Source organism: Besnoitia besnoiti, chromosome IX, assembly GCF_002563875.1.
Source record: "Besnoitia besnoiti strain Bb-Ger1 chromosome IX, whole genome shotgun sequence".
Taxonomy (NCBI): Eukaryota; Apicomplexa; class Conoidasida; order Eucoccidiorida; family Sarcocystidae; genus Besnoitia; species Besnoitia besnoiti.
The window spans coordinates 1741271-1766956 of NC_042364.1; the positions used below are offsets into that span (position 1 = coordinate 1741271).

The window sequence follows — 25686 nt, forward strand, 5'->3', positions numbered from 1 at the left end:
AAGGAGGTGAGGCCACTGGCCCAAGTTGCTGGTCAGGTGCCGTAAAGTCTTTTGAGCAACATAACTGCTAAGTAGAACACTGCGCGAGTGAAAAGACCGTTGTGGCACAAATAACGTGCCGATCGATGCTAGCCGTTCTCTCGGTTCGGAGAATAATGAATGCGAAACTTAAAGTGGGCATTTTCCGCTTTCACTTTAAAAAATGGTTCCTACTCCAAGATTGTGTTCATGATAAACGAGAGACATAGAACAACGCAGGCTCGGCTGCGCCGTTTAGTTCAGTATCGTGTTTGACGAAGAGTCCGAGTCAATCTGGCGGTCACTCTGAGCAGGTTAAGTCTGCATGCTGGCGATATTGAAGATGCTTGAAAAAGTGCGGTGTCAGAAGAGGATCTTGAACTTTGCTGGTGGCACAGGCCATTAGCAACAATGGCGATACCTTACCCGCTCTCTCAGGACCCCTACGTGAACGTCTTGAAGGCGTTTCCCCTTCATGACGAAGAGGCATGCAAGCGACAAGGCGATGTATCTGAGGAAACGGTGAGAGAGTAGCATATAAACTCTCATTCGAGTATGCGTGCACTATATTCGCGACTGTCAGTGACGAGCCTGGGTGCATTACAGTTTTCTAAGTCACTCAGCGACGCGGCTGCTGCTGCTACCTGGACAGGCGGCGCGGTTCCCCTGAAGTCTTGCCTGGAGACTGCGTAAAAAACTGCGGCGGACCTGGTGTTGGCAACGCACTTCATCGCTCCGTCAGCAGTCCAGCCGGTTTACTTCGTATGGCAGTGCTCACCGCCGTCTTTCTCCCCTCATCTGCTGCTTTTCTTTGTTGCCAGGACAAACAACTTGGAACTCGAGTTATAAGGGTTAACGGCATGATTGCTGCTAAAAATTATATCCAAATGCCCCACGGGAAAGGAAGGCGGAAGTCTCTTGGGCTAAAGGGTGCTTACGTAAGTCTCGCTCTGCAAGACTTATAAGCCATAGGATACTGCACACCAGTGCGAAAGCTCAAGTGATCGAGGATAACAAAAAAGGCAATGGCAGTGATTGGGCTGCGTCACCTCTGCAACGAGTGCGGGTGTGGCCATCCTGGAGCATGGTCAACAGCCGGTACGGTGCAGGAAGGACTGTTCAACGTCCCTGCAACTCCATAGACAGGCAGAAACTGTGGTGTTGATTCAGTGTCTGATGCTTTATTTGATATCGGCCACAATGCGTGTTCGACCGATGCGCGAGCTTCAACTGCTTTGCCTACTCGCTAAAATGCGTCCGCTGACGGAATGCTTTTCTGTCAACTCTATGGGGCAGACCTACATGCAGATCAGAGCCTTGAAAGCCCGATATTTCGTAATTCATATAGACATTACCACGGTCGAGGGCTTGACCGTGAGGGCAACGTTCAGCAACATGGTAAAGGAGCCCAAGGTACGAGCCCCGCAGGCCGTGTGCCTGCTTTTTTTCAGATGTACAGTGATCCGTGCCTGTTCCCCGCCCTAAAGAGCGAGGCGCACCGCATCAAATGGACAAGCGATCCGCGCCGTCCTGCATCTGAAGTTGCCCCTAGGTTGAGATGTTCCGCAGCCGCATCGTGTTAGCACAACTTTGTGGGTAGTGGGATCAGACCCACTGGCAACTGGCCGATTTGCGTCGGGCGTAGCGCTCCTGCATTCCATGCTGAGACGGAGGAGGCGTCACACTGCGACTGCTTGGGCAGGAGATGATATTTTCACGCGCCGCGCGCTCGTACTCTAAAAACACGCTGCGTCTCAACACCTGCTTTGGTGATCACCGAGCTCGATGAGGCCGAATCTGTAGTTGCCGGAAGTACCTCGGAGTCGACGACGCACAGGCCACATCTGCTCATAGAGGCATGAGCTGCTTCCATTCTCGCGTGGCGTGATGCGAGATTCCCCGCTCGTAGTTTCACAAATGTCAAGATTACCGCTTCTACCTGGTGCTGCTAGGTGTCTGCAAGGACAATTCAGTATCCCTGCCATCCTACTCCGGGCTCGTGGACAATGCTGTGCGTCAACACATCCGCCCTCCTTGGCCAATACACTCGCCTAGTTCCGAAAGGAATGGTGATCAAGTCCATGCAGATCTGCGCGAGCCTAGACCTTCGAGGGATATACACATCGGATATACTATTTCCTCAAAATGTAAGAGGCAGCGAACACCGCCGCATCTGCGTCTGGTCCCCACGCCAGCAGAGTGTGTTTGAAGAACTTCAGGCGGTCCCTGTTACTCTGTGAGCTGTCGACTACGATCCGCAAACGGCTGTCCACGTTCTCGCAGCCGCAACACATCTTTCCCGTCACAAGCCTGCTGACAGAACTTGTTTTACCTTGTGGTCGTTGGAAAGCGTTGCCCATAGTTATCATCGATGCGCAGGGGCAGCAAAGCCCGTCGCTGCACGGTGCGGAAGGAAATGACGTTTCGCTGGGCAGTCTTTGCCTCTACCACAGATGCTTCCCCGCGGAATGCGCCTGTCTCCAAAAGCCTCGGCAGAGGATTGCCAGTGGCTGTACGCCCCCTGGGAAGTCGGCCAGACAACGTTCTGCCTATGCCGGCTGAAGAGAGCGATGAAGACGAGTTCTTTCAGTGTTCAAAGTTGCAGTTGCACGAGTGCAATGAACTGGAGAACGAAACCAGAGCGTCTGCCACCGCGCCGCAGGGGAGTCGCGAACCGGATCTGCCTGACGCAAAGCCGGTGGAGACGCCAGAAGCGGAACAGCGACCAGGCACTGAGGGAAGACGAAGCGACTGCGTGCCGATGGCCAGTAGCAGATACACCCGCCACGGGGCGGACGTTCCCGAACCTGCGCTATCCGGATCTCTCTTCAGTCGAGGAGCTCTGCTGCAAGTCCGTGCTTCGTTGAGGAGGGATGCACAGAACGGCGAGCGCCAAATGAAGTGGATTCACAGAGAGTTGAACCGGGGGGGCACAGAATGGTGACTCGGGATGCCTCCAGTCACCGCAGTTACCGTAACTTGAAGCATTTGGCTGTATTGACATGTGGGTCCCTTCACGTCTGCAGCCCGCATCACAGTCTGGTAATGAAATACCGCGCAGCTCTGCGCTCTGAATAGAACTTCCTTCGTCTTCCACTGCGTGGAGACTAGTATGCTGCGGGCGTGAGCGTTCAGACCCCCAAACGACCGAACTTACACGACCGGGGAGCTAGACTCTCGTCTGGCTGAGCGCCATGTTCTGTGATACTGTCAAGTGCACTTCTGTGTGGCTCGCCTCGCGAGCAGTCTCTGACGGCAATTAGTACTCCTTTGACGTTTTTTTCTCTACTGGATAACGTGCTTGGTCTTCGCGGTCTTGCACCGCGCTTAAGATTCGCAATGCGCTGCGGACGGCGGAAGCCTTAGGGAATGTGTCGTGTCTTGCTTGAAGTTACTGTGATCCCTGGTGTCGCTGGCTCGGACTCACTTAGACCTGTATTTGTTCTGTTGCTTGATGCGCCCTGTTTTCCCATTGTGGGCGTCGGTAGTAGCCCCCTCATGTCAGGTCTGTAGGGGAGGGTCGCACCAGACCGGAAATGACTGCAATCCTCTCCGTGTAGCAGCCACGCGACTGTCGGATTTGCAGGCTGTCCGCATGATGGGCGCCTCGAATGGCGCAAAGCACCGGAGGCGGCACGCGCTGTGGGCGGGGAGAGACCGGATGCTGGTCGCTCAGGCATCGACTCTCGTGTGCGTTAACACCGAAACAGGTAAGCTCGCCAAATCAGAGTCATCGCGCTAAAACGGAAAAGGCCGACGCGGAGTCAAACATGCAACGCGTCAAGCTGTCGGTATGGCATTCCTCGCTGTCATTAGCGATGCAAGTAAGTAACTACGGAGCTGTATATACTTTGAGCGAGGGGGCGTCACTTTTTGCTTTCGCCAAGAGGACCAGTGCGTGTCTGGCATTTTTCGCTTCTTTGTGTCGCCGGCTAGTTTTTCATCAGAGCTCGCGGCATGATGACGAATAGTGTTCGATGGAGATATCTCACTCATGCCAGGGTCAGCGGAAACGTTTTGTGCCCGTATGTCTCTTTCTCCGTCTCGTCTAGGAACGCAGAAGTGTTTGTTCGGACACACCGCGCCCATTGATCTGATTGAAGTCAGCTCAAACTTTGCAATGGCCGCCACAGTGCAGAACGACAGAGCCTCAACGCCTGCGCCACAAATCCGGTGAGCTTGCTTCCTCGCAGAGCTGCGCATGCCGATTTGATTGCGATCACTCTATGGAATCAGCCGACTGCAATCACAGGCGTGCCTGAAGTTGCCGACGAGGGGATTAAGGAGAGCCGGACACGCCTCTGTCTGATATACTCGCTGCATATGTGCGCTCCACATGCAGTATCCATGCTGCCAAGCTCTGTAGGCCTTCTCGCAGCTGAATCAGAGTCATGAGCAGGCTGGAGAGCTTTCTCACGGTGGATTACATCTCTCTTGCTGTATTCGCCTCTCTGCAGGATCTGGAACCTGAGCGACAAAGCTCCCTTCTGCGCTGCCGTACGCTGATCCGCAGGAGAAGTCGAGGAGCCGCGCAGAGCTCCGTTCGTTGTGTCCTATAGGGCACCTGCGTATCGAGTATCGCGAGAGCCACACACTCATCGACTCCTTCTACTAGCGTTCGTTGCTGGTTTTTGCGTTAGCACACCCGTACGCTGGTTTGTGACTGAGTCGTGCGGTGTCAGGCTTTCTCATGAGCAAACCGAGGCGGCACCAACTTTCAGGCGAGAAAGTCGTTTCGTCCTCTGCGGCTTTCTCTCGGCGTCGCCGCAAACGGCATTGTGTTTTCCGTCCACTGTGCATGCCACAATGGAGCACACAGGAGTCAACGGCTCGAGCAGATTCTTCAGGTGCCCCCAGTGAGGCAACACCCGCGCGAGGGCAAGTGGACTGTTGCTGTGAAGCTTTCCGTCTCTTCTTTGCCAGGTGCTTCAGTGCCCGTCGCTGGACGAGCTTCGCGTCTTCCGCTTTGACACGCACTGCCGGCGTATGGTGGTAAGAGGGTGGGACCTTGCTGGTGTTGCGTGGATCGTATACGGGACGGTGGCGCGGCAACCAGAGTTGAACCTGACAACATGGAATCCTTCGTAGCAGAAACAGCGACAAGTGTGGGCACGAATTCCGATTTCAGCGCCGGCGCAGAGACGCCCCTACGGACGCGCTTCTCGCAGCACCGTCGGTAGCCGCTGCGGCCGCACGTCGCGGCTTTGCGACCGTTTCGATGTCTCTTAGGTCGCGGGGATCGACGCACAGAAACGCCAGCAGCTGCAAATTTGGGATATGAGTCGGTTACGCTCGGAGCGGCGCTGCAACCTGCTGGCTCGCCAAGTCTCAGACTTCGACGTGGCGTGCATCAGGTTCTCTCCCTTTGACGAGTTTTGTCTCCTCTCCTGCGGCAGCGAAAACATCCGGTTTTGGAGGATCAAGGTCAGCAGCGACACTCCTTAAAGTGGGGCCGCCGCAGCGGAGTTCGACGCGTCTCCCTGCACTGCATGCTTCACAGCCACGGAGACACACCTTTCCGCAGGTAGCCGAACCCTCGAAGTTGGTGCACAGTGCGCGGGGCGGGCAACGCGCGGAAGAGCTCCAGGCCAATGTGCTCAATGCATACGTGCAACAGCTCTCGCCGCACGGGGACCTGGGTCGGCGTCTGCAAGGAGCGGCACGTTCGGGCTGTCCAAAGTGCTTGGTGGAAAGCCGCGAGAGCACGCGTGGATCCGCTGTTGTCTCTCGATGTCCCCTTCACAGAATTCCCACTTGCCGGGTTGCAGCGTCGTGCTTGAGGCAGCCGCTCGGGCCAACTGCTACACAGACTTGGACTTTGAGTGCTGCCGAAGCTTCCAGTCTGTATACAGTAAGTCCTCCTGCGCCGCGGCTGTGCTGCCGCTCGCTGCCGCATGCATCGCTTCTGCATCGTGGCGCTGTCCCGTGTTCTCGAGCAGAGAGCCGGAGCATCCCGGGTCGGCGGCACCGCGCCCCCTTCTGTAGATGGTCAGAGGGTGCTGGATGTCCTTCGTTTGAGCGTAAACTGAGTGTTGTGCGAGTACGGCGCAGACTCCGGCGGTTAGTCTGCATGCCTGTCAGCGCCGAGGTTACCGGCACTGCACCCAGCCCTCGGCACAGCATCTTCGGAGGGACGCCAAACGGCAGGGAACTTGACGTTTCTCCCCTGCCAGTCGACCTACTCTGCGGATCCGCGCGGCCACTCTCGCTGTCTGCTGAGACTTGCTTCGCTCAGGTCGGGAGAGGTGTGGTTCTCCTGCTGCTGTGTTTCCTGTGGCTCGCAGACTCGGGAGAGAAGTTGCCAGTTGCAGCGCGCATTTTCGTCTCCTCCACGGCGGGATGCGTGGCTCAGGTGAGCGGAGCCAATTGAGTAGGGTAAGCATTTACCATCCGTCATTCGCACGCGCGGATGGGCGAGGAGCTGTCGCTGACGCCGCGCAACTTCAGAGCGGTACCGCCTAGCCGCCTTCTGGCCGCGAAAGCCTGAAAACCACTCGACGCGAGCTTTGCGTAGGTTTTCTTGCTTGTGCGCACCTCGCGTTGCAGGTAGACTACGTGACTCGCCAGCTGCAACGGGTCTACAAGCTCCACACGGGGCCGATCTGGTCTCTCACCGTGAGCGACGCATTCTGCACCACTGCGTCGGAGGACGGATTCTTCCGGTGAGAGGCTGGATGCGCGTGGCTTGCCCGCGTCGGTATTTGCTGCCAACGCTAAGTATGCCCGCTTTACATACCAACACGGTCGGAACAGGCAGCCCAGCCTGCCGGCGCAATGCAAAGGTTTCCATTCGTCGCCAGCCCCCCCGCCCTTAGTCTAGAGAGATCCGAAAAAGCGCCTGTCCACGGCGCGGCTGCTGGGTGACTCTTTCTGTACCTGTAAGAGTGCGTCCATGCAAACGGAGGCGGCCCTTTCGCGTTTGCAGCGTCTGGCCGCTCACGTTCCAGAGCTGCTTCATGCACATGCGAAACCACGAGGCGCCCGCCGTGGGCGTGGACGCGTCGGAGGACGGCCTTCAGCTCTTGTGCGCGTCCGCCGACGGCAGCGTCGGAGTCGTGAATTTGAGCTCGCAGCAGCACCACCCGCTCCTCCGGACGCACGCCACTCCCATACGGGACGCTGCAGTAAGCGGTGAGAAAGCGCTTCTCGTGCAAGATCCTCTGGAGCCGCCTACTTGCAGGCTCTTAGGGTCTAGGGTCTGGGCTGCCCCCACAAGGCACGGAAAACTAGGGAGGCGAGAAATAGAGTGTGCCATAGTAGAGCCGCGGATGAGGGATAGCCGCAACCGGCGAATGGCGAGGCTCAAACAGGACAAATACCCCGACTCGGGCGCTTGACATGGGCTGCACTCATGCAAACAGCCTCAAAAATAGCTGATGTGTTGGCAAGCTCATCGAAGGACGTGGCGGACGACGCACCAGACGAACAGCGCTGGTCACCTAGGGGCGGCAGTTGCCTGGCTTGCTGAGGGCTTGCGACTACGTTTATCTGCTTGAGAGAGCCGTTGAGAGAAGCTGCAAAGCATCACGACAGCCGGGGAGACCCTCTTAAGAAGAAAGAACGCGCCAACGTTTCGGCGGCTAGGCTCTCGATTCAGTGTGAAAAATCAGCCGATCCGTGTCACCGCTCAAACTCCCGCAGACTTAGGCCTGCAGACTCGCCCAGAGCACTTGGAGGCTACCGGGGTACTTTGTCTGTATGCATAGGGCTGCTTGCGGGTCTCGCGCGTTCGCCTTAGCGCCTCGCGTGTGGTGCTTTTTCGCGTCCTCAGAGGCATGGCGAGAGCTCTACACCGTGTCAACCGATCGGTCCATTCGCGTCTGGTCGCTGCCTGATCTCTACGAGGTATGCTGCGTTTCCTTCGCATGTGAATTCCCCCTCACTAGCAATGAAGAATCTGCTCTACACAGCCCAGACCCGCTTCCATGCCGGCTTGGCTCCTGCCGCGAGGCTCTTCAAAGTCCCCGACGCCGCTGCGTTTTGCAGCGGCTCGCCCGTGGCGCTGAGTGCACGGAACCAGGGGCGCTCAACAGTTGGCAACTGCAGCTGTCGCTAGAGAAAACTGATTTGTTCTCCTTGCTTCAGGCGTTTGAGTTCCAGTCTTCCGTCGATCAGCCGACACGGGTCGCGTGCCACCCCCTGGAGCGGATCCTCGCCGTCGGCTTCGACAGCGGCGCGCTGAGGGTCTTTGACATCGACGCAAAGCCGCCGCAGGTGCTGCTGGAAGCGCGGCACCACCTGCACGCCATTCGCGGGCTGCACTTTGTCCGAAATGCGGGGAGAGCCCACCGCGAGAGCGTCGTGGAGCAGAGCCGCTCCCTGCTGGTCACGTGCGACTCCGCAGGAGGTGAGGCGCTCCCGCCTGCAAAGTCGCACACACGCGAGGAGGCTGCTCGGAGACAGCACGCGTTTGGGCGACGTACCACGGGGCCACACAGCTGCGAGATGTCTGTAAGGAATGAATCTGAAGCCCTCCTCTTCATCTCTGTGGAAACGCGACGAACCTTAAACTGGGATTCACGTGCTCTGCGAGCTCCCTTCCAGCCCGCGTGTGTCTCCACCCGCCTCTGGGGCCATTCGCGGCTTGGAACTCGCATCTTTCTGGGGTCGCCTATCCCAGCTTGCCGGCCTCAGGTAGTCACGCAGCTGCAACATTGCACTGTGTTTCTCGTTGGATTGCTCTCTGGATGTTCATGGATTGCCCATCATCGGTAAGTTCTCTGTATGGCGTCAATGCGACTTGGGCGGCTCAGTTATTTCAGTGCACGACGAGCAGCTGGAATACCAGCTCGTGCAGCGCATTGAGAATCCCGGAGTCCACCAGCCTCCCGAGGGCCTTCCGCCTCTCGTCTTCAGCCCCGACGGCCATCTCATGGCTCGCTATTTCGACAGCCGTCGCCTCTGCTGCTTCGCGTTTCCATCCCTGCTCTATAAGGCCAAAGTCTGCCTGCCGCGGTCCGCCTCCCGCCCAAGCGCCTGTTCGCTGTCGGCGACTCCCTACACCGCGCCTGCGCATCTCGGCAGAGTGGATGGCGTCGTCCGCATCACCGCCTACGGCTTCGCCTCGAGTGGCCAGGGAATTCTCGTCGTCTGCTCCAGCGATTCGAAGATGCGGATCTACGACCTGAGCGAAGCAGTGAGGCAGCCGCAGCCCCCCCACCGCGCATGCCGGGGGGCTTGTAGACGCGACACGAAAACGCCGCGTCGCTGAAACTCCTGAGGCTCTGCAAGTTGATTTCTCCTTGCCAGCGATTGCGGAGAGAGACCCAGTCGAGCGCCACGGGTCGTCTGCATGTCGCCCCCCGCGTTTTGCCAGGACTCAGCAGATCTCCCGCGCGTCTCGGTGTCGCCCGCCGAGGGCGCGCAGTTGTCACCGAGACGCTGGGCTTCGTCCCAACTCTGGCGTGTGGCATTGGGGTCTGCATGCGAGCAAGTCTGGAGCCCTGTTCTCTCCCACGCACTCAGCCTGTCCCTTGTTGCCGCAAGTCTGCAGTGGTGCTCCTGTGGGGGTCTCCCGCTGGTGCTGCGCTCAGGACGATCCTGACCGCTATGGAGATACGTCCTTCGACGACGAGTGCGCTACTCAACCCGGTTGGTCGCCTCGCAGCGTGGCGAGCGGCTCGACGCGCAGTCGCAGCTGCGGCCGTGGCAGCCACTCGGCGAGGGTCGTGACGCTCTCAGGAAGGCCGGCGACGGGTTGGAGCGACGCCAGTAGGCGAAGCTCCAGCCTCACGCCGATGCTGTTTCGTCCCACGCCTTCGTGCTCAGGCGTGCCCTCGCGGAGCCTGACGTGTCTAAGGGAAATCCCCCTCATGAGTGGCGCCATCACTGTGGCGCTTGTTACGTACATCGACTTGGAGGCCCAGCGGGCGCTCGGCAGGGCGCGTGCCTGCGACAGAGCCGAAGCTGACTGCGGCGGAACGGCGAGCTCAGACGGTATCTTGACGAAGCGCAGAGATGCGCTGCCTCAGCTTGCGCTGACAGCTGCAACAGACAATGTGCTAAAGGTATGCATGGAGACGTAAAGGCGAGTGAGACGAAAGTCGACAGCAACGCGACAGAGAACGGAGCGCCTCTGCTTCCATCAGCTTGCCCACGTCTCTTGTGAGCAAAGGTGCTTCACGAAAGTCGTCCTCAGCCTCGGACTTCATCCACGCGCTTATCCCTCGCCAGGGCCCCCCTCCCTGCCACACATGCAAGCACGCATACGCGGGCCATTTCGATCTTTCACTGGGTACGAGGGGTGCTGCATTTGCCGTGACGGATTTTAAAACGGCATTTCACCGTTCGCCGGGACTGTAATCGGAGCGCACTGAACTTCAGCACGAATCAGATATCACGCGTGAAGTCTTCCTCGCACAACTCATCGGGGACGGTGAACTCCTCAGTGGCGGCAGACTCCGTCAATGTCCCTGGGTCTCACGCTCCAGCGGCGTTTCCTGGTCAACCCTCTGGCGAGTCCTGTGGGCTTGCACTCCACTAACTGCTCGGTCTTTGCGCGGTGTCTTCTAGATTCTCTTGCGTTTCGTTGTCTTGTGCATCTTTTGTCTTCCCCCTGTAGCTCTGGAACCTGGACGCGACAGAGTGTCGAGACTGTCTCCGCCAGCGGAAAGCCGGAGCGCGCTCTCTCCCGGCGTCGGCGCGGTCACGTTCCTCCCACGTTTCTTCAGGCCGCGGCCAACCAGGCAGGGCCCCGTGCTGTGCCTCTGTGGACATTCTGCCCCCCTTTCAGTCATTTCCAGGGCACCTCGCGACACCCTTCAAGTTATTCGTTTGCGGCGACGTCGTTGTCTCCGTCAGCGCCGCCGAGGTCTTTCTGTGGGGCTTCCAGCACCAGGAGCTTGAAGCGCTCGCCGGGCAGCTCGTCCCGCTTCAGTTCCCCCAGTTCCTGCCTCCCCTGTGCTGCCCCTCTGAGGCGCCCCCGGAAGGCGAGATCACGGCGGCGGTGTCCGGGCCTTCTCAGGCGCCCGCTTCATCTCCTTCTCGCCGACTTTGGAGGAAACCTGACAGTGCGCAGGCTCGGCCGGCGCGTCCATCCAGCGCACTCGTGAATTCTGTGGAGTTCACAGCCGCTGACGGAAGCGAGCTGCGGCCGCACGCTCCCGCCGACGAGACTCCACAGTCGGCCGCCGTCCGGAGCGTCTCAGCATCCTCAGCAGCTGCTCAATCGTATTCTCAGTCCTCCCGGCGCCCCGCGGCTCTGCCGCCTTCTGCTGGCGCCGCTGCAAGCGCTGACGCGCATCAGAAGCCCGCAAAAATCCAGTCGGAGATGCCCGGCAGCAAGCCCCTACCCCCGTCGCTTCACACCCCGCACACTGCAGAATCGGTGGCTCTAGCCCCCGGGGCGCTCGACTGCAATGTCCAACACGTCGTCGTCGAGCCGGGCGACTCCGACCGACACCTACAGCTCAGACACATTATTGGGACGACGCTTACGACCTGCCGCGGCGGATGCATCTGGAAACCGCAGCACGGTGAGTGAGGCGTTTGTGAACGACCCGGCGAAGAGGCCTTCATCACTCAGCCGTTCGCCTTCCCTTGTTTTTCGAGGCTTGAGCTGGACCTCGCAGAGGCTGGTGCACGACTCGCGGCACGTCGAACTGGAACTGAGCGCCAGGAACGCAGAGCGTCTTAAGGGGGGGGCCTTATGTCCTCCTAGGCTTGGGGACCAGAATAGGCATTCGTCAGCTGCTCTTTGGCTTTTTTGGTTCCCCGTGGAATATCTGCAAGACAACGCCTCAAACGCCTGCATCCTTCCTGCTGCATTCCGGAAAAGCTCTCGTACTCGTTTTTCTTTTGTCTGAGCGTCTGTCTCTGCGACAGCTCCGTATCCAGCAGCTGGTCCACCCCAGCGCGGTCGAGTCAGCCAATCTCTCCGTCGTATTTCTCTGTTATATGCCTGTATGCGGTAGCGTATAATATATAATTCATCGTCTGTCTTCCCTCGCTGTGTGTTTGCCCCTCGGCGCGTTCTTCCTCACTATGCCTTTGGCTCTTTGCCGTATTTCGTGTGTCTGTCGATTCTGTTTGTAGGCCTCCTCTGCCGCGCCGTCGGAGCCTGGGTGCTGGTGGAGCGCCTCGACGTCCGGAGTCGCTACGACGCCAAGGGCAGGTGCTTTGGGCTCCTGTCTGCTCAGTCAGCAGCCTCTTCTTGTTCAGGAGCTTTTAACGACGCGCCAGACCGGCTGTGGCGGCGCCGGAGTGCACCGCTGGCCTCCCGCGCGGCGTCAGTGTCCGCAGGGCATCCGCGAGTCTCCTCAGGCCGAGCGAATTCTGTCGGCGTCTCCTCTGCGCACGCGTCTTCTTCGCGCCAGAGCGTCGGCGCCAGCTCAGGCCCCACTCGCAGCCTAGCCGGCGTCAGTGGAGTTGCTCCTCGCGGTTCTTCTTTCCCTCTGTTGGGCAGCGCGAATGCCTCTCGGCGTTGGGGTGGAAAGCAGGGCAGCGGTAAGGCTCGATGCAGTTTCGATGTCGAGGAGGCCGGCGCCACTCGGACACGTTTCGGCCTCTGCGGAGATCCCCGTCTGAACGACATCCTGACCATGGCGATAAATCAGAAGGGGACGCTCCTAGCTACGATACACGCGAGTAAGCAGAGGAGGCGACGGCGGCGGCTTGTCCGCGCTAGTCTTGTGAGTGTTTGAATCCTTCTGCGTTCTAGAGAAATGGACTGTGGGCCTCCGCGACGGCGCGTTATCACTCTAGGGGGGAATGTTCGGGCACAGACGGAGAGTTTCTGGATCCCATATTTTACTGGCGACCGCTGCAGCCACGTCGGCGAAAAATGTTCGCCTGCACGCACGCGCGTGTGATTGCCACGTTTGCCACTTACCTCTGCCTTCACGGCTGTGGCTCACTGTCGCATTCGCTCGGCGTTGGAGCGCCTGGTGGCCTTGGAGTCTTCCACTCCTCGCCGTCGCGTGGCGTGGCGCCGACCTGCTGTGCCGTGACCGCCTGTGACTGTTCATGTTTAACGTCTCACCGGAACAGGCCGAGTCCCGCTCGACGTCACGCGAGACGAAGTCTCTGAGAAGGACGAACTTGAAGAAGGCGAGAGGCGCGACGACAAGCTCTTAGCTGTTTGGCATCTGGGCGACTGCAAGGTGTCGCGCGTCACGACTCTTCCGCGACGGTGGTACTGCGAACCCGGAGATGACGAGGCAAATGGCGGAAAGGCGCGCTGTCCGGCGCTTGTCTTTTGTGGCAAGGACTACCTCGTTGTTGCCAGTAGGTCACGCCCGCGTGATCCATGCTCAGTGCAAAAGATAGCCCGACAGAATCTGTTTGTTGCCTAGCCATTCCCGGCCTGCTGCTTTACTCTGCGTTGGAGGGGCCCGGTTGCATATCCACGCGGATGCTCGCGCCGGCAATACAGCCGCTCGAAATGGCGGAACATGTAGGCGGTTGCCGGCCGCCAGGTTCTCGTTCCGCCAGCGTTGCGGTTTCAATCTCATCACAAGTTTGGGCACGCGTCTAGTTGCTCGCTGTGCCCAACTCGCGGGCTTCTGCCGTGGCGGTGTCACAGCCTCACCAGTCACGCTCATCGAGGCATCCCGTTGGCGGCGGCCATTCACCTCACGAACACTTGCATTTCCTCGGGCACTTTGCAAGCATCACTTCGACTTTTCCTTCCTGTCGTCTTTTTTTTCACCTGTTCGGGTCTCTTCGCTGCTGCCCCTCTCCCCGTTCGACGTCAGGTGCGTCTAGCCGCCCACATCTCGATGTATTCCTCGTCGACGACTTCCTCAAAGTTGTCACTCGCGTTCGCCATGCCCTTTCGTCGCCTTGCTGCGGGCCGACGCCCGTTGCAGGGACCGAAGTGGAAGCGCCTGTCGTCCGGCTGCTCACGAGCGCGCGGGCGGACGACATCGAGGTGGTTTACGTGGCCCCGCGGTCGGCGATCTTTTGGAAGATCGCCCCTACCCACTCTCTGCACGAAGACGTCTTCGAGTGTCTCGGCGACGCGGCGGAGGCTGGGAGAGACAGGCAGGCCCTTGAATGCCAGTCGCACGCCTGTCTCAGCAGGCCGTTCGCGCCCACAGAGGAACGTAGGAGTCAGCAGCGAAGACAGAAACTGAGCGAGCGTCAGGGCTGCACCGCCCTGTGACCCTCTGCGTCTCATGTTGGTGTCGAACTCAACTTCTCGGTTCGGATGTGTAATGCACCAGTGGGGTTGACCAGGTTCAATTGGTTGCACGAAGACAGCATCATTGCACATGAGATAGATTCATATCCTCAATAACTTCGAACGACCCTCCCCTCTCTCTCCCTGTGCTAGAAAGCTGCCCTGGCGGAGTCGTGAGCTGTGTGTACCCCTCCCCCCCCCCCCAGTCTCCGATGGCAACTCATTAAGGCAAATGCGTCTGGCGTCAGATGGCTTGGGATGTCCATCCACTGCGCTTCACATGGTGCTCGAGGACGGCCCTAGGCGGCTCGCCGAGTCTTAACGGGCGACGCTTCCTATACCGTGTGCTTGCTTTCGGTCTCTTGGCCTCTTGTCCATTTAGAGCGTAGTGTGTAGGGTCAATGAGGGAGACACAAGGCTACTGCGTGCGTATGCCTCCTCTTCACGCGGCGGTCTCCCGTATGTAGCTCACCTCCCTCCCCCCTCTTCCCGTCCCCCCTTGCTGAAGGTGCGACTGCCGCTTCTCGGATTGTGTGGTATTTGTACCTCGTTGTGGTTCAGCCCTGCGCGCAGAGCATGGCGTTGCGCTTCATTTTCAGTTTGCCGACAGTCCCTGGCGCATGCGCGAGGATCCACACCTCTGCTACACGACGGGATGCCTGACTCGGCGGGGTTCTTCGACGCCGACGCTCCTACTGCTGGCGACGAATGCAGTAGGCGAGGCGCGCCGCTGCGGTTGGTAGTGCAAGTCGAGGCAGCGCAGTCAACCTACAGACCGGACCCCAAGAGAGCACACAGCCAGACGTTGCTTTCTTTTCTCTCTCACGTTCTTGGATACGCTCTGCCGGTCGTCCGCAACAGCCCACAAGCATCGCCGCGCCCCGAAAAGACATTCTGTGCTCGGGGATTCACTCTGAGCGCCCCCACGTCCCAGCGTCCCAGCGACCTCGGTCGCCTGCGCGCGCGGGACGCAGAGCGACGCAGAGTAGACGGCCACAAGGTCAACAGTCTCGCGTAAAGCACTTGCGTGGGCTTTTTTCGTGGCACTCTATATGCCGTCGGCCGCGAAACAATGACAGGTGCGTCGACTTCCTGTTGCCTCACCCGTCTCTGGGGTGCACGCTCGGATGTAGACTGTTTGCTTCGCGCCTGCTTCAGGGGTTTGTCTATGGCGTGAACTTCGACACCAACACCCTGCTCTTCGAGCTCCAAGTTGCCACGTCTGAGCCCATTAGTAAGTGCTGCATTCTGCCTATGGCGACAGTGAGCAAGCCCTTCTTCTGCGTTCGCTGCTCTACGGAAGAGTCCTCGAGTATTCAAAGCAAGCGTCGACGTACGCCGACTGGCATGTGGGACTGACCGGAGTATTCATGTCAGCTGAGTGGACTCGCCAACCGCGGCGAAGCTCCTCAGTGTGACAGGATCAGCTCAGCCTGAAGCAGCCACGCTCACTCGAGACCAGCTCCGATCTTCCCTGTCGCACTCCGCGAGTCCTCCAAGGGGCCTGCTTAAAAGTCTCCAGCACAACGTCGCAGTCAGGCCCAATCGCACGAATTTCTATCGCTGAGGTTCGAGTTTGCCTGTGGTGGCGAGGGATTGCCGTAGAGGAAGGATTACGCACCCGGCCAAGCGACTACGAGATTGTGCAGCATGCCAGATTGCCTCGCGTCGCCTCACTGCTTGTGTATCGGGCGCCTGCCTCCGCATCGCGTGTCGCGCCGCTGCCACCCCGCCCGCCCCCGCGATGAGGGATGTGCATGTGCTGCGGAAAGGCAACGAGTGCCTCAGGCGTTTGCAGTGCTTGTCCGCGATGCCTTTGAGCAGATTGCATATCCTGCGATCGGGCACACGATCTGTTCTGCGGTCTCGGCACTTCGCTGAAAAGGTGGAGTGTCAATCTCGCCTCGCTTCTGACTTCCGGGTAAGCGGATCGCCTCTTTCTTGGCTTTGCCCTGAGCCGACAGCCAGCAACCGTTTTTTTCGGCGATGGCTTCTCGTCCTGCAGTTTGTGAAGGTCTACATGTATCAATCGATGACAGTCGAGGCGCTAATATATTTCTACTCTCGGGGTGTGCGGCGTTGAAGGATATTGTGCGGTGTGCTTGAGCGTGTTCGCCCGCATATGCAAACGAGCGTCCACCTGCTGCCGCTGCCCCTGCTTGCCCTCGCAAGCTCGGCGGCATCGTGAATCTTGATTCTGCCGACTGTATTCCTCGCCTTTTCTCTGCTGCGCAGCGATACTGGGGGCGGTCTCCCCCCTCGACCTTCTGGTCTGGCCTTCGTAGACTTGCGTGGCGCGGGCGCGAGCGCTGCGTTCCAGCTTGACGGAGTGGTGAAGACGATGCAGTGCGATTTACAAGCAACAGAGGTTAGTTGCGGCTAAAGCGGTGACGGCCTCGCGCGTTCGGCCTCTCTGCCTCTCGAGTCTCTCCCTTCTACTCTGCCCCAGTTCGCTCTTTTCCCACCGTGAAGCTCGGGTTTATCACTTGCTGTATGGCGCGCTTCCCTGGTTTCGCTGTGCTGACGCTTTTATTTTGTCGTTTCTAGATGTCCTGGGGGGTTCGAATCTGCAACTCCCACTGGAGTCTGCGTACCTCCCATGTGCCTGTGTCACTCCATCTCCTTCGGTTATGCTCGAGCTGGCTGGGAGACGGGACACGCCTTTGTGCATTCTCTGTCGATTCGTGGGCGTCTAGCCGCATTTTGCCTGGCCTTCAAGAACATATTTGACCGCGGACGGAGGACGCTTGTGACTTCACCTCCGCAGTAGGCCATCTGCGTCCGTCTCCACCCTGTTGTTTTTTGCAGGCCGTGGTTTCCACTTCTGCAAACACGATCTGGTAGGCCTGGGTTGCGTCGCGGCCGTCTGTCCGGGAGCATTTTTCTACTACACTCCCTCGAAGGGTGGCTGGGTCTTCCTGTGTGTTTGATGATTTCCTAGGTGGTGAGAACTCTGTCCCGCATCTTAATGTTCTGGGACCCTTGCCAGATGACCGTGGCTCTTTCTGTCTGTCGAATGCTCAAGTGATGCTAATGACGGAGACGCTTCTACCGCTGCTTCTGTGCAGGCCTATTCGCTGGTTTTTCTTAAGCTTCTCGCCTTCGATTTTGCGAAAGTCGAGGGTCCCGTCGAGACCTTGCCTCCGCAGGCAGTGTCTCTAGGAGGTTTTTTCGTATTCATCTTGGTGCACTCTAGGTACCTGCAATGGAAACAGAAGGCGCGCGTCCGCCTGGAGTCAGGTCACACAGGGGTCATCCGCCACATCTGCTCTCCCTACGCGGTACGGACGGACAAGCTGCGATTCAACTTCGCTGTGGTGGGCCTCGCGTTCATTTCTTGTCTTGTGAAGCTTCTACGGCCAAGGTTTCAGGCGTTTCCGGTTTGCGCGTCTGCAGGCGGAACCTTACTGTGTAGCATTGCACCTTATCGCCAGCCCATCGTAGCGTCTAAACCCTAAACCCTAATATTTTGCGCAAACTCGAAATCTCACAAACAAACAGAGGATCCGGGCGTGCATTTCGATCTTCACAGGCCTCACGGAGTTTGCGGCACATGTCTTAGTTCGAGACTCACTCTCTTGCGGCGCAGCCCCGGCGCCAGTCCCAGGAAAGTAGTCCACTCGGCTCTGAGAGTCACCTCGCCTCAGCCTGCCGATATAAGAGCCTTCCTCTACAATGAGCAACGCAATCATGCAAACTCTTGAAAGAAACGCCGCAGCCCTGTTTCCCACTTTCACCCTTGTCTGGGCCAGATACCAGTGTAGTCTATTTTTCCTCCTATGTCGCTTTGGCCTTTCAGCTTAGGCCCCTTTGCAGTCGCCGTACTGGGCATCCCATAGGGTCTGGAAGCAACGAAGCTCACCCCAGCGTTCTTCGTTCGCTTTCCGCTGGTGAGAGTCCCACGTCATGTTCCGGTATCTTCGCGACTGCGGGAGACGACCTGACAATTCGTCTGTGGTCCTGCTGGCCGCGTCCACAGCAGATCGCGCTCTTCTGTCTCAAACAAGAATGCCGTGGCCTCGGGTTTATTCAGCCACATGTTCTTGCCGCATTATTTGACAACGGATGCCTGAGGCTCGTTGACGTCACAAGCTTCAGGATTGTTGGCAGACTCCAAGCTACAGTCGAGCAAGACCCGCCGACGAGTTTTACATGCGTCAACGGTGCGTCCGGCATCTGGGTTCCTCAGAGCCCGTGAATGCTAGTATTCACACTTCGATAGTGCTGTGGTAGCCTCCTGCCACTTACAGAAGGAGCGTGGAACGCTGACGAGACAGTCTTGCTCATTGCTACCACGCGTAAGCGCACCGAAATGGCCGCAGTAAATCTGTATGACCACTACCACATTCATGATATCAGGTTGCATTTTGCACCGGACGCAACATTTGGCAGCGTCTACTAACGGTTTGGTGACGCTACCGTGCTTTGCCAACTTTGATGCAAGGAATAGTGGGCCATGCTGGTTCGCGCCGCTCTGATTCGGTAAGGTCGGTTCTTCTGGGCTGTATTTGTTTTCTCTGTCTCTCAGAGAACCATGCCCTGGTGGCGACACAGTCGGGAAATGTGCTATCAATACACCTTGTGACAGAAAGACGGCGAAGCGCTTCTCCTGCACCACCACCTCGTGATGGGGCTCAAAGTAACCAAAAGATGGTCAAGCATGCCAGTGTGTCGAACATAACTGCCCTGCTTTTCGGGAACGTGGCGTCCGCCCCGCCGACGCTCCCATGTGGGGAACTGACCGAGCTGAGTGGGCATTCCACGGTGCCCCCTCCAGTCACCCACATCGCTGTTTGTCGACAAGCTTCAACGCCAAATCCAAGAGGGGAGAGTGTTATCACTCGTGAGCTCGAAAGCGTACCACAGCTCACAAGGGTCGCCGTCTCTACAAACAGAGGTGTCTGCGCGATCAGTGCCTATGGGTCAGCCTCGTCGTTAAGCCACCCGGCTTGGATGACTGATCACAGGTACAGGGAAGCACTTCTGGAAAAAAAAGAAAAACACACCACAATAAAACAAAATACAATCCCTGATGAGGCAAGGTTTACCCTTATCTCATAGTGGCTTGCCATGTTTCAATACAGCCGGAAGTCGCTATTCCGCAGCAGAACGTGCCCCGACTATCGCCTGAACCAGATAGGCTTGGTCTCCCCTCTTCGACACTGACAGCACTGTATCTCGAGGCAATAGACTGGGTGAATTGAGATATTGGCGGTAGGCTGGAACTGTGCGCAGATGGTAATTTGGCAGCTAAGCATCACTGATGTTTGCGGAAAACGGGCGCGGTCAGTCGAGAGGAGGTCTACGCACCCGTCCGGAGTATTGGACTGTCTGCGGCGTGACAACGTCGGATCTGATATTCAAGCAGGCACAGCATGCTTCACCAATTCCACGTTGTTGTCTTGATGGTTCTGCTGTACAGCTTCGTGGTCAAAGTTCCCCCCGGCGGAAGCTTAGACCTCCCTCACATCTCAGATGGCGTTGCCTGGGTCCAGGCCGCCTTTGCTGCAAATAACATGGTGGTCATTTGTCGGGGTTCAGCGGTGTTTCTCGTCGAGATCGGCACAAGAAAGGCAAGGCGCCGTCTCTAAACCCGAAGAGCCGTTTCTGCATCTATTACTTGCTTGTGTGCCCTCTGTCAATATGCATCGTCATACTGTAACATTGACAGTCAGCGATGAGTTCTTTGCATCCACCGTGTCATTATATTGGCATAAATAAAACACAACTGAGGGAGCTGTTCGGTTTTGCTCTCGTTCGAGAGATGATCCCTTTCCAAGCGGCCATCAACGCCGTTTTTCGATAATTAGCCTTCTGCGCAGTTCCTCAGTATGGCAAGAGGCTCTATTCTCGGATTGCGAGACCTTGCTATTATTTTTTGTGCTCTGGATGCCTAGAAAGAATGAAGGGTACGGTAACTTCTTTTTGGAGCAACCTCGCAGATTCCGCACGACGCATGCAACGCGAAAACCAGTATACTCACTCTTTCAGCACGATACGAGTTCATCGCAACTGTAGATACAAAAAGACGAATCGACAGTCGTGTTGCTGAGGGCGTGATACCTTAGACGTTTAAGCCGTATCTCTACAATTACTTCAGTCGCCATTAGCGTGTAGCCTCTTCCACTGTGGTGTTGTGCGATATCTCAGGTGATCAGGCACGTCGATCTGCTTGATCGGCTGCACGGCTGCCGTTCGAACTCTTGTAGATGGGCTGTCGTCTCGCTTCTGTACTGCTCCGGCCAGGATGCCTTGCTTTTAGTTTTGAAAGGCAAGTGACGACCATGCACAGTATCTCAGTGCGTCACACAAGCAGCGAGAGCGTGCCTTCGAAGTTTTCTGAAGTTAGTATGAGGGGGAAATTCGAAGTACATAAGCATGCAGGTGGATCAAAGAGCGTGGTTGTCCAATCTGTGCAAGGAAACTTCGATCTTGTGTAGGGTTAATACAGTCAAGCGACAGTGGACATTACCGGAGATGACAGGTCGATCGCATCATGAAGTTGTGGTGCGCATGTCTTCGTGAGCACCTACCGACTAGTGCCAATGCCAGGGTCGATGGACATCGCTCTGTGTCGGTGTTTCGCAACTCGCTTTCTGCTCATTCAGGCGGTTCTATCCTTACTCTCGACGTGCCGAACCTGTCCGTATCGTCTGGCCCGTCTCGTGTAGTTCACCTTTGCTGCGGGCCAGTGGACGAGGCTGCTCCTTCCGGCGAGTTACCCTGTCCAGTTTCAACAGCTCTGGCAGGATCGGACCACATATTGCTGGGGATAAAGGAACTTGTCGCGTCCATCCAGAGCCTCTGAGTGCCCGCATTTATCGACAACCACAAGGCATCAACACATGCAGCGTATATACTGTTTCTCGGCGGCTACGGATAGCCGGATTGTATCTGATTAGCAGCGGATAGTTTGAAAGTAGTCAAGGTGAGCGATGGGGACGGGCTATCTGCGGAGGCGCAAACTCGTCCCGGTAGGGTATGCCTACAATCTTCGTGGAGCCAAGTTGAATGATCTACAGACTGAAACTATCAGCCTGCCGCTAGCTGGTTGGTGGTCAGGTGGTCTAGTTGCAGGCGGTTCCGGTGAAAACATATCGCTTCTGACCTGCTGATCGGGAAGTGAGGCTTCCGCGCCATATGATCTCCTCTATTTGTTAGCATGCAAGAAAAAATACGGTTACACATCCGTAGTTCCTTGGTCAAGGTAATCTATTCAGGCTCCACCGCCTGTTGTCGAGGGAAAACATGAAAGAGTTGTGAAAGCTATAATAGGGACAAAAACACTAGCTGGAGCTGTTGAAAGGGAGAGGCTTGCCACCGCAAAAAACGCCGGGTTGGGCATTCTCGGGTACGGGAGGGATCCGTCTCCCCTGATGCGTTCTTCGCTTCAGAGGACTGTACTGCACAAATCCACACACATCCGGCGACAAATCTGTCAGCCGGCGGAGTCAAGCAGAGTCACCGTGAGATACCCGTGGTGCATCACGTTCTGCCGTGGTTGATGGCGTATATTACTGAGACTGCAGCACTACCTCCTAGGAGGCTCAGAACGCCGACTACAACTTTCGTGGCAGCTGAAACGTAGGCTGTGGCAGCACCGTAGGGCGGGAGGTCCGGGAGAGGGGTCGGCAATCTTTGGGATCGCATGCTTGTGTGTGGTGGCTGCATTTTCGTTTCGGAAACCGGCATGTTCGTCCTCGGCATGCCGGGAATATCCGCACGAAGCGCATCGATAGCCGCAGGAATACCTGGATGACACAGTGTGCTGTAGCGGCCAACTGGGCACATGAACGTCAAACAAACTTTCCGACTGGAGAGAAATGAGCCGTTGTGGCAGCGGTGTCCCTCCTTCTTTGCTTGATGTGGAGGTAGCCATATTCGAGCCTGTGACAGTGACAGATCAACCGTGACCGCCGATTGAGAAATATCTAGGCTTTCGTTATACCTGGAGGTCCGCCGCCCATTTGATGTTTAGCATACAAATTCGGGAGCTGGCTCAAGTGCTTCTCCTGCTTCTCATCTTTCCGACCAGTCACGCGCGAGCTGAGCTCTGTCGGAATATCACACGCTGTCCCTGAGGCCTACAGGGTGATTGAACCGCCACGTGATGCGCGCTCATCCCACCTTACCTCGGAACCCCTGTCTGCGAACGAGCATACATCATCCATATGGTATTCGTCACCATTTCTCGAGCTCTCACTTGCATTCGCACATCCCGTTTGACTGACAAGTTCCATTTCCGTTGCAGTCCCCTCTGAATCCGGAACCAGGGCATAGCATCCCCTGTTCGGTCAACCACAATATAGAAGACATGCGCTACGAACGGGCCCCGGCAATAATCAACCTTACAGAGTAGCATGTTTCGCCTCGGAAGCCCGGTAAGCAGTGACACACACCGCTTAGGCAAAAGCCATGTTTTCGGCATCCCAACGGGCATCCGCCTTTCTGATAATCATCCACATGTGAGGAGGGACGATCAGTGCGAATCCGTTGTGTTACCTCGCCACAGTCTTGAGACGCCCAGCCACTGTTGCAGGAGCAGCTACCGTTTATACAAGTACCGTTTCCTGAACAGGACGGAGTTCCCCCGCAACTCTGCAGTAGTGTCGGCGGAGGTCTGAGTCTCCTTCTCCGCAGTCAGAAACTGACTAACAGCTTACATCGCTTTTAAACATTACGACATCCTGGTAATCGCGCGCCAACATCTTCTGTCCGCCGATAAGCAGTATTCTTCCCCCTGTGGCCAGCATACGTTGCTGATGTGCGAACAACGATAAAGCATCCCCCGTACCACTTGTCAGGTGAGCTGTGTGAAGTTCGCGGGCGCCGAAGCGAGGGTGAGACCCGGAAAGGAGGGTCCACCGCAGACGGGTAGTGTCTAGCTTCCACACGTCGCTGAGTTGTCGAGAGTTCAGCTTTCGGATTAGTGCTGCTTCGTTTTTTGTCTGTATAATTTACTTGTAACACTTCTGCACGTTCCTGGTAACGTCGCAGCCACCGGCTACGATGATCTAATAAGTCTGACGATAGCGGGAGACGAGAGCATGGTTCCACTCAGCACTCTCACGTTGTGTCCGTTTCGGACCGCTGTGTGGCCTGCACAGGAACGCAACCCCTCTTTGTTGAGGGATCGCAGTGCCGACGACCGTATGATACTCACCTTCGCGTGGAGCTGGCTCCCCTCCACCCGTTTGCGGATGCTCCCACGTGTTGGCCGCGAGACTGTACGCCCATCTATATTCGGCGCGTCAGTTACTCTGTAGATTTCCTATTCGCGGAGGCTCTTACATATCCGACGAAATCAGACCTATGGCATTACACATGGTCAGAGATGTCAACCCTTATCCATCTTGACGAATTGTTACCTAGAGGCCCGTATCCTCCGAAAAGATACAATTTCCCGTCAACGTAAGTGAGCGTGCCGTACTCGCGACCCCGAGGGGGGCCATTTTCTGCAGGACGCACGGGTCCTTCAAGGGTCCAAGTATCTTATTTGGGGATTTTACCTGGCTTGACTTGGTGGAAAGCTACCGCAAACTGATTGTCATTCAAGCTTTCGGCTTCCTAGGAAGGCTGGGGCGTGAGAGGGGGCAGGCAAATCGCTGCGAATATGTCAGTACCGCTGCTATATCAATTATCCACATATCGTCGAGAAATTTTCCGTTCTACAAGAGAGCACATGTTGGAAGCTGTGGCGCGTGGTGATGACGCCGACCTGCCTCGTTGTAGCCGCCAAAAATGTAAATCTTCTCTCCGTCAGTTGCTGCGGCATGACCACTCCGGGACTCTGTTACATTGATGACACGACAGTGGCGCTGAAACGACTGATGGTGGTTTACGTGGTCGCAGGTTTTCCGTTGCCAGCCCGTACGACCAGCTGCCGGTGCTGAGGTCTGTGTCGAGAGCAGTTTAGTGTTGTGCTGGCAGAGCGATTTGTCCAGCCCTACCATATCTGTAGACATCATTGAAGGTTCCATCATTGTTGCTTCCGCCAAACAACACCAAGTAGTTTCTCAGGTGCACCAGAGATCCTCCATCCCTCGCAGACGGCTTGTCTCCCCGGGAAGACAGCTTTGACCACGTGTTAGATGTGAGACGGAACATGTGTAGCTCATCGAAATACTGTCCTGCGTTCAACATGAAGTACACACTGCCGCTATCATTCAGAACGGTGTCGCGCCTACTCTCACCTTGGAGATTGGAACCTCCGAATACATACGGATTGTCGCCGACTGTAGCTCCTGCAGCCCCGTGTCGTCCTGTAATCCGTGATTTACTGGCGATGTGCCATCAAGTGAATCAGCCCAACTAGCCAGTTACCCGAGGGCCCAGTGAACCCACTCAGCATGGCTCCCTCTCTCGCAAGTATAGTGAACTCGGCGTCTGCCGCCGCCGGTAGAAATAAGACAAAGAAGGCAAGCAGATACACGTAGATCCGTCCTGTCATACTCCCAGAGTTGCGACTGTTGCCTCGGTTTTGCATGCAGTCCTACAGAAAGATTTACAAAGGGTTCGGCCTACTCGAGAAGGCGTTTCTCCTGCGCGGAGGAACCAGTCACGGAAGTAGGTCAGTGCACTGTACATACAACTGGGTTGGAAGCCAACTCTGGGTGGAGGTAAATCGTGCATTTTCAGGCCGTTTCAGCAGCCGGGAACTGACTGAGAGTTATACCCTTCGCGTAAAACTGCCGGTAGTGAGGGACGGTGAATATGTATGTTGTTTCAGCTTGTCTTGCATGTGCAATCTCCTGGCTCTGTGGAGTGAGTGCTGAGTTTAGAAATGATTCTTGCTGTCGTGACGCCTGTTTACATTTTCCGAAGTTGGAACGGTACTATGTGCCTTCATGCCTCGTGGCTGTGCAGCGTGATTTGCACACAAGTCACAAAATGCGCTTGACGCTTCCATCACCACCAAGTGGGTTGGAACAGCTGCGTCCGTTCTCTAGAGGGTGTTTCGCCTGCGGTTTGCGGATGCCAGTATATACAGATATGTTAACTAGCCTCCGCGTGTGTGACCTCAAGTGCTCCAGACGAGGTCTCACAGGTCATTCGTGGCGGCAAAGCGGATTGAGGTGACGCTAACCCAAGTTCCCGACCTGACGGGCTTCTTCGGAAGCAGAATATGGGAGAAATCCATGCGTACCCTCTGGAGATCCAGTGTGTGCTAGTCGTAGAGAGAAATGGAAGGCGAGTTGTGCGGCGAACACGAAAAAGCCTGTGCGTTCAGCGCTTTCGCGGCCGTGCAAGAGGGATCCGTTTACCAGGTGGTGGATAGTGAACAAAAAACGCCCGTTACCGCCAACAGGCAAGTCAGAGATGAGCGAATATCTACAAGCGGTTCGACAAAATGGACGACTCTAGTTCAAAACCCGTGGATAGCGCAAGCACAAATTTGCGGTCCGCCAACTTCCGCATGGCTATTATTGAATCGGTTTTTGCGAGTCACCTGGTGTGCAGCGCGCATGCAGCCTCGTCATGCGCTGTCTTCCGTTGCGGCTGTGTAACGCGCTGCGTCACAACAGGAGGTATACTGAATCATACCC

At 56.9% G+C, this 25686-nt stretch overlaps 2 protein-coding genes across 2 annotated transcripts; one reads left to right on the forward strand and one right to left on the reverse strand.

Annotated features, from left to right (window-relative positions):
• Window positions 1-429: 429 nt before the first annotated feature.
• BESB_014170 (WD domain, G-beta repeat-containing protein) lies at window positions 430-19731 on the forward strand (the record flags this gene model as incomplete). The annotated part of the gene is made up of 28 exons (XM_029360147.1): window positions 430-540; window positions 1315-1431; window positions 3605-3728; window positions 4071-4191; window positions 4476-4515; window positions 4942-5010; window positions 5248-5442; window positions 5764-5869; window positions 6303-6370; window positions 6565-6680; window positions 6944-7142; window positions 8104-8365; window positions 8772-9154; window positions 9552-9729; window positions 9787-10025; window positions 10580-11492; window positions 12052-12603; window positions 13006-13242; window positions 13713-14069; window positions 14702-14853; window positions 15299-15374; window positions 15965-16061; window positions 16376-16508; window positions 16949-16980; window positions 17337-17421; window positions 17940-18303; window positions 18669-19107; window positions 19563-19731. 28 exons carry the CDS (start codon window positions 430-432, stop codon window positions 19729-19731), a joined length of 5934 nt encoding a protein of 1977 aa, XP_029216814.1.
• A 1894-nt stretch (window positions 19732-21625) lies between these two features.
• BESB_014190 (EGF family domain-containing protein) lies at window positions 21626-24123 on the reverse strand (the record flags this gene model as incomplete). Its single annotated transcript, XM_029360148.1, has 11 exons — window positions 21626-21921; window positions 22089-22217; window positions 22344-22426; window positions 22493-22509; window positions 22643-22738; window positions 22804-22880; window positions 22935-23038; window positions 23102-23154; window positions 23211-23239; window positions 23650-23707; window positions 24091-24123. The coding sequence occupies 11 exons, from the start codon at window positions 24121-24123 to the stop codon at window positions 21626-21628; spliced, it is 975 nt and encodes a 324-aa protein (XP_029216815.1).
• Between the last annotated feature and the right edge of the window lie 1563 nt (window positions 24124-25686).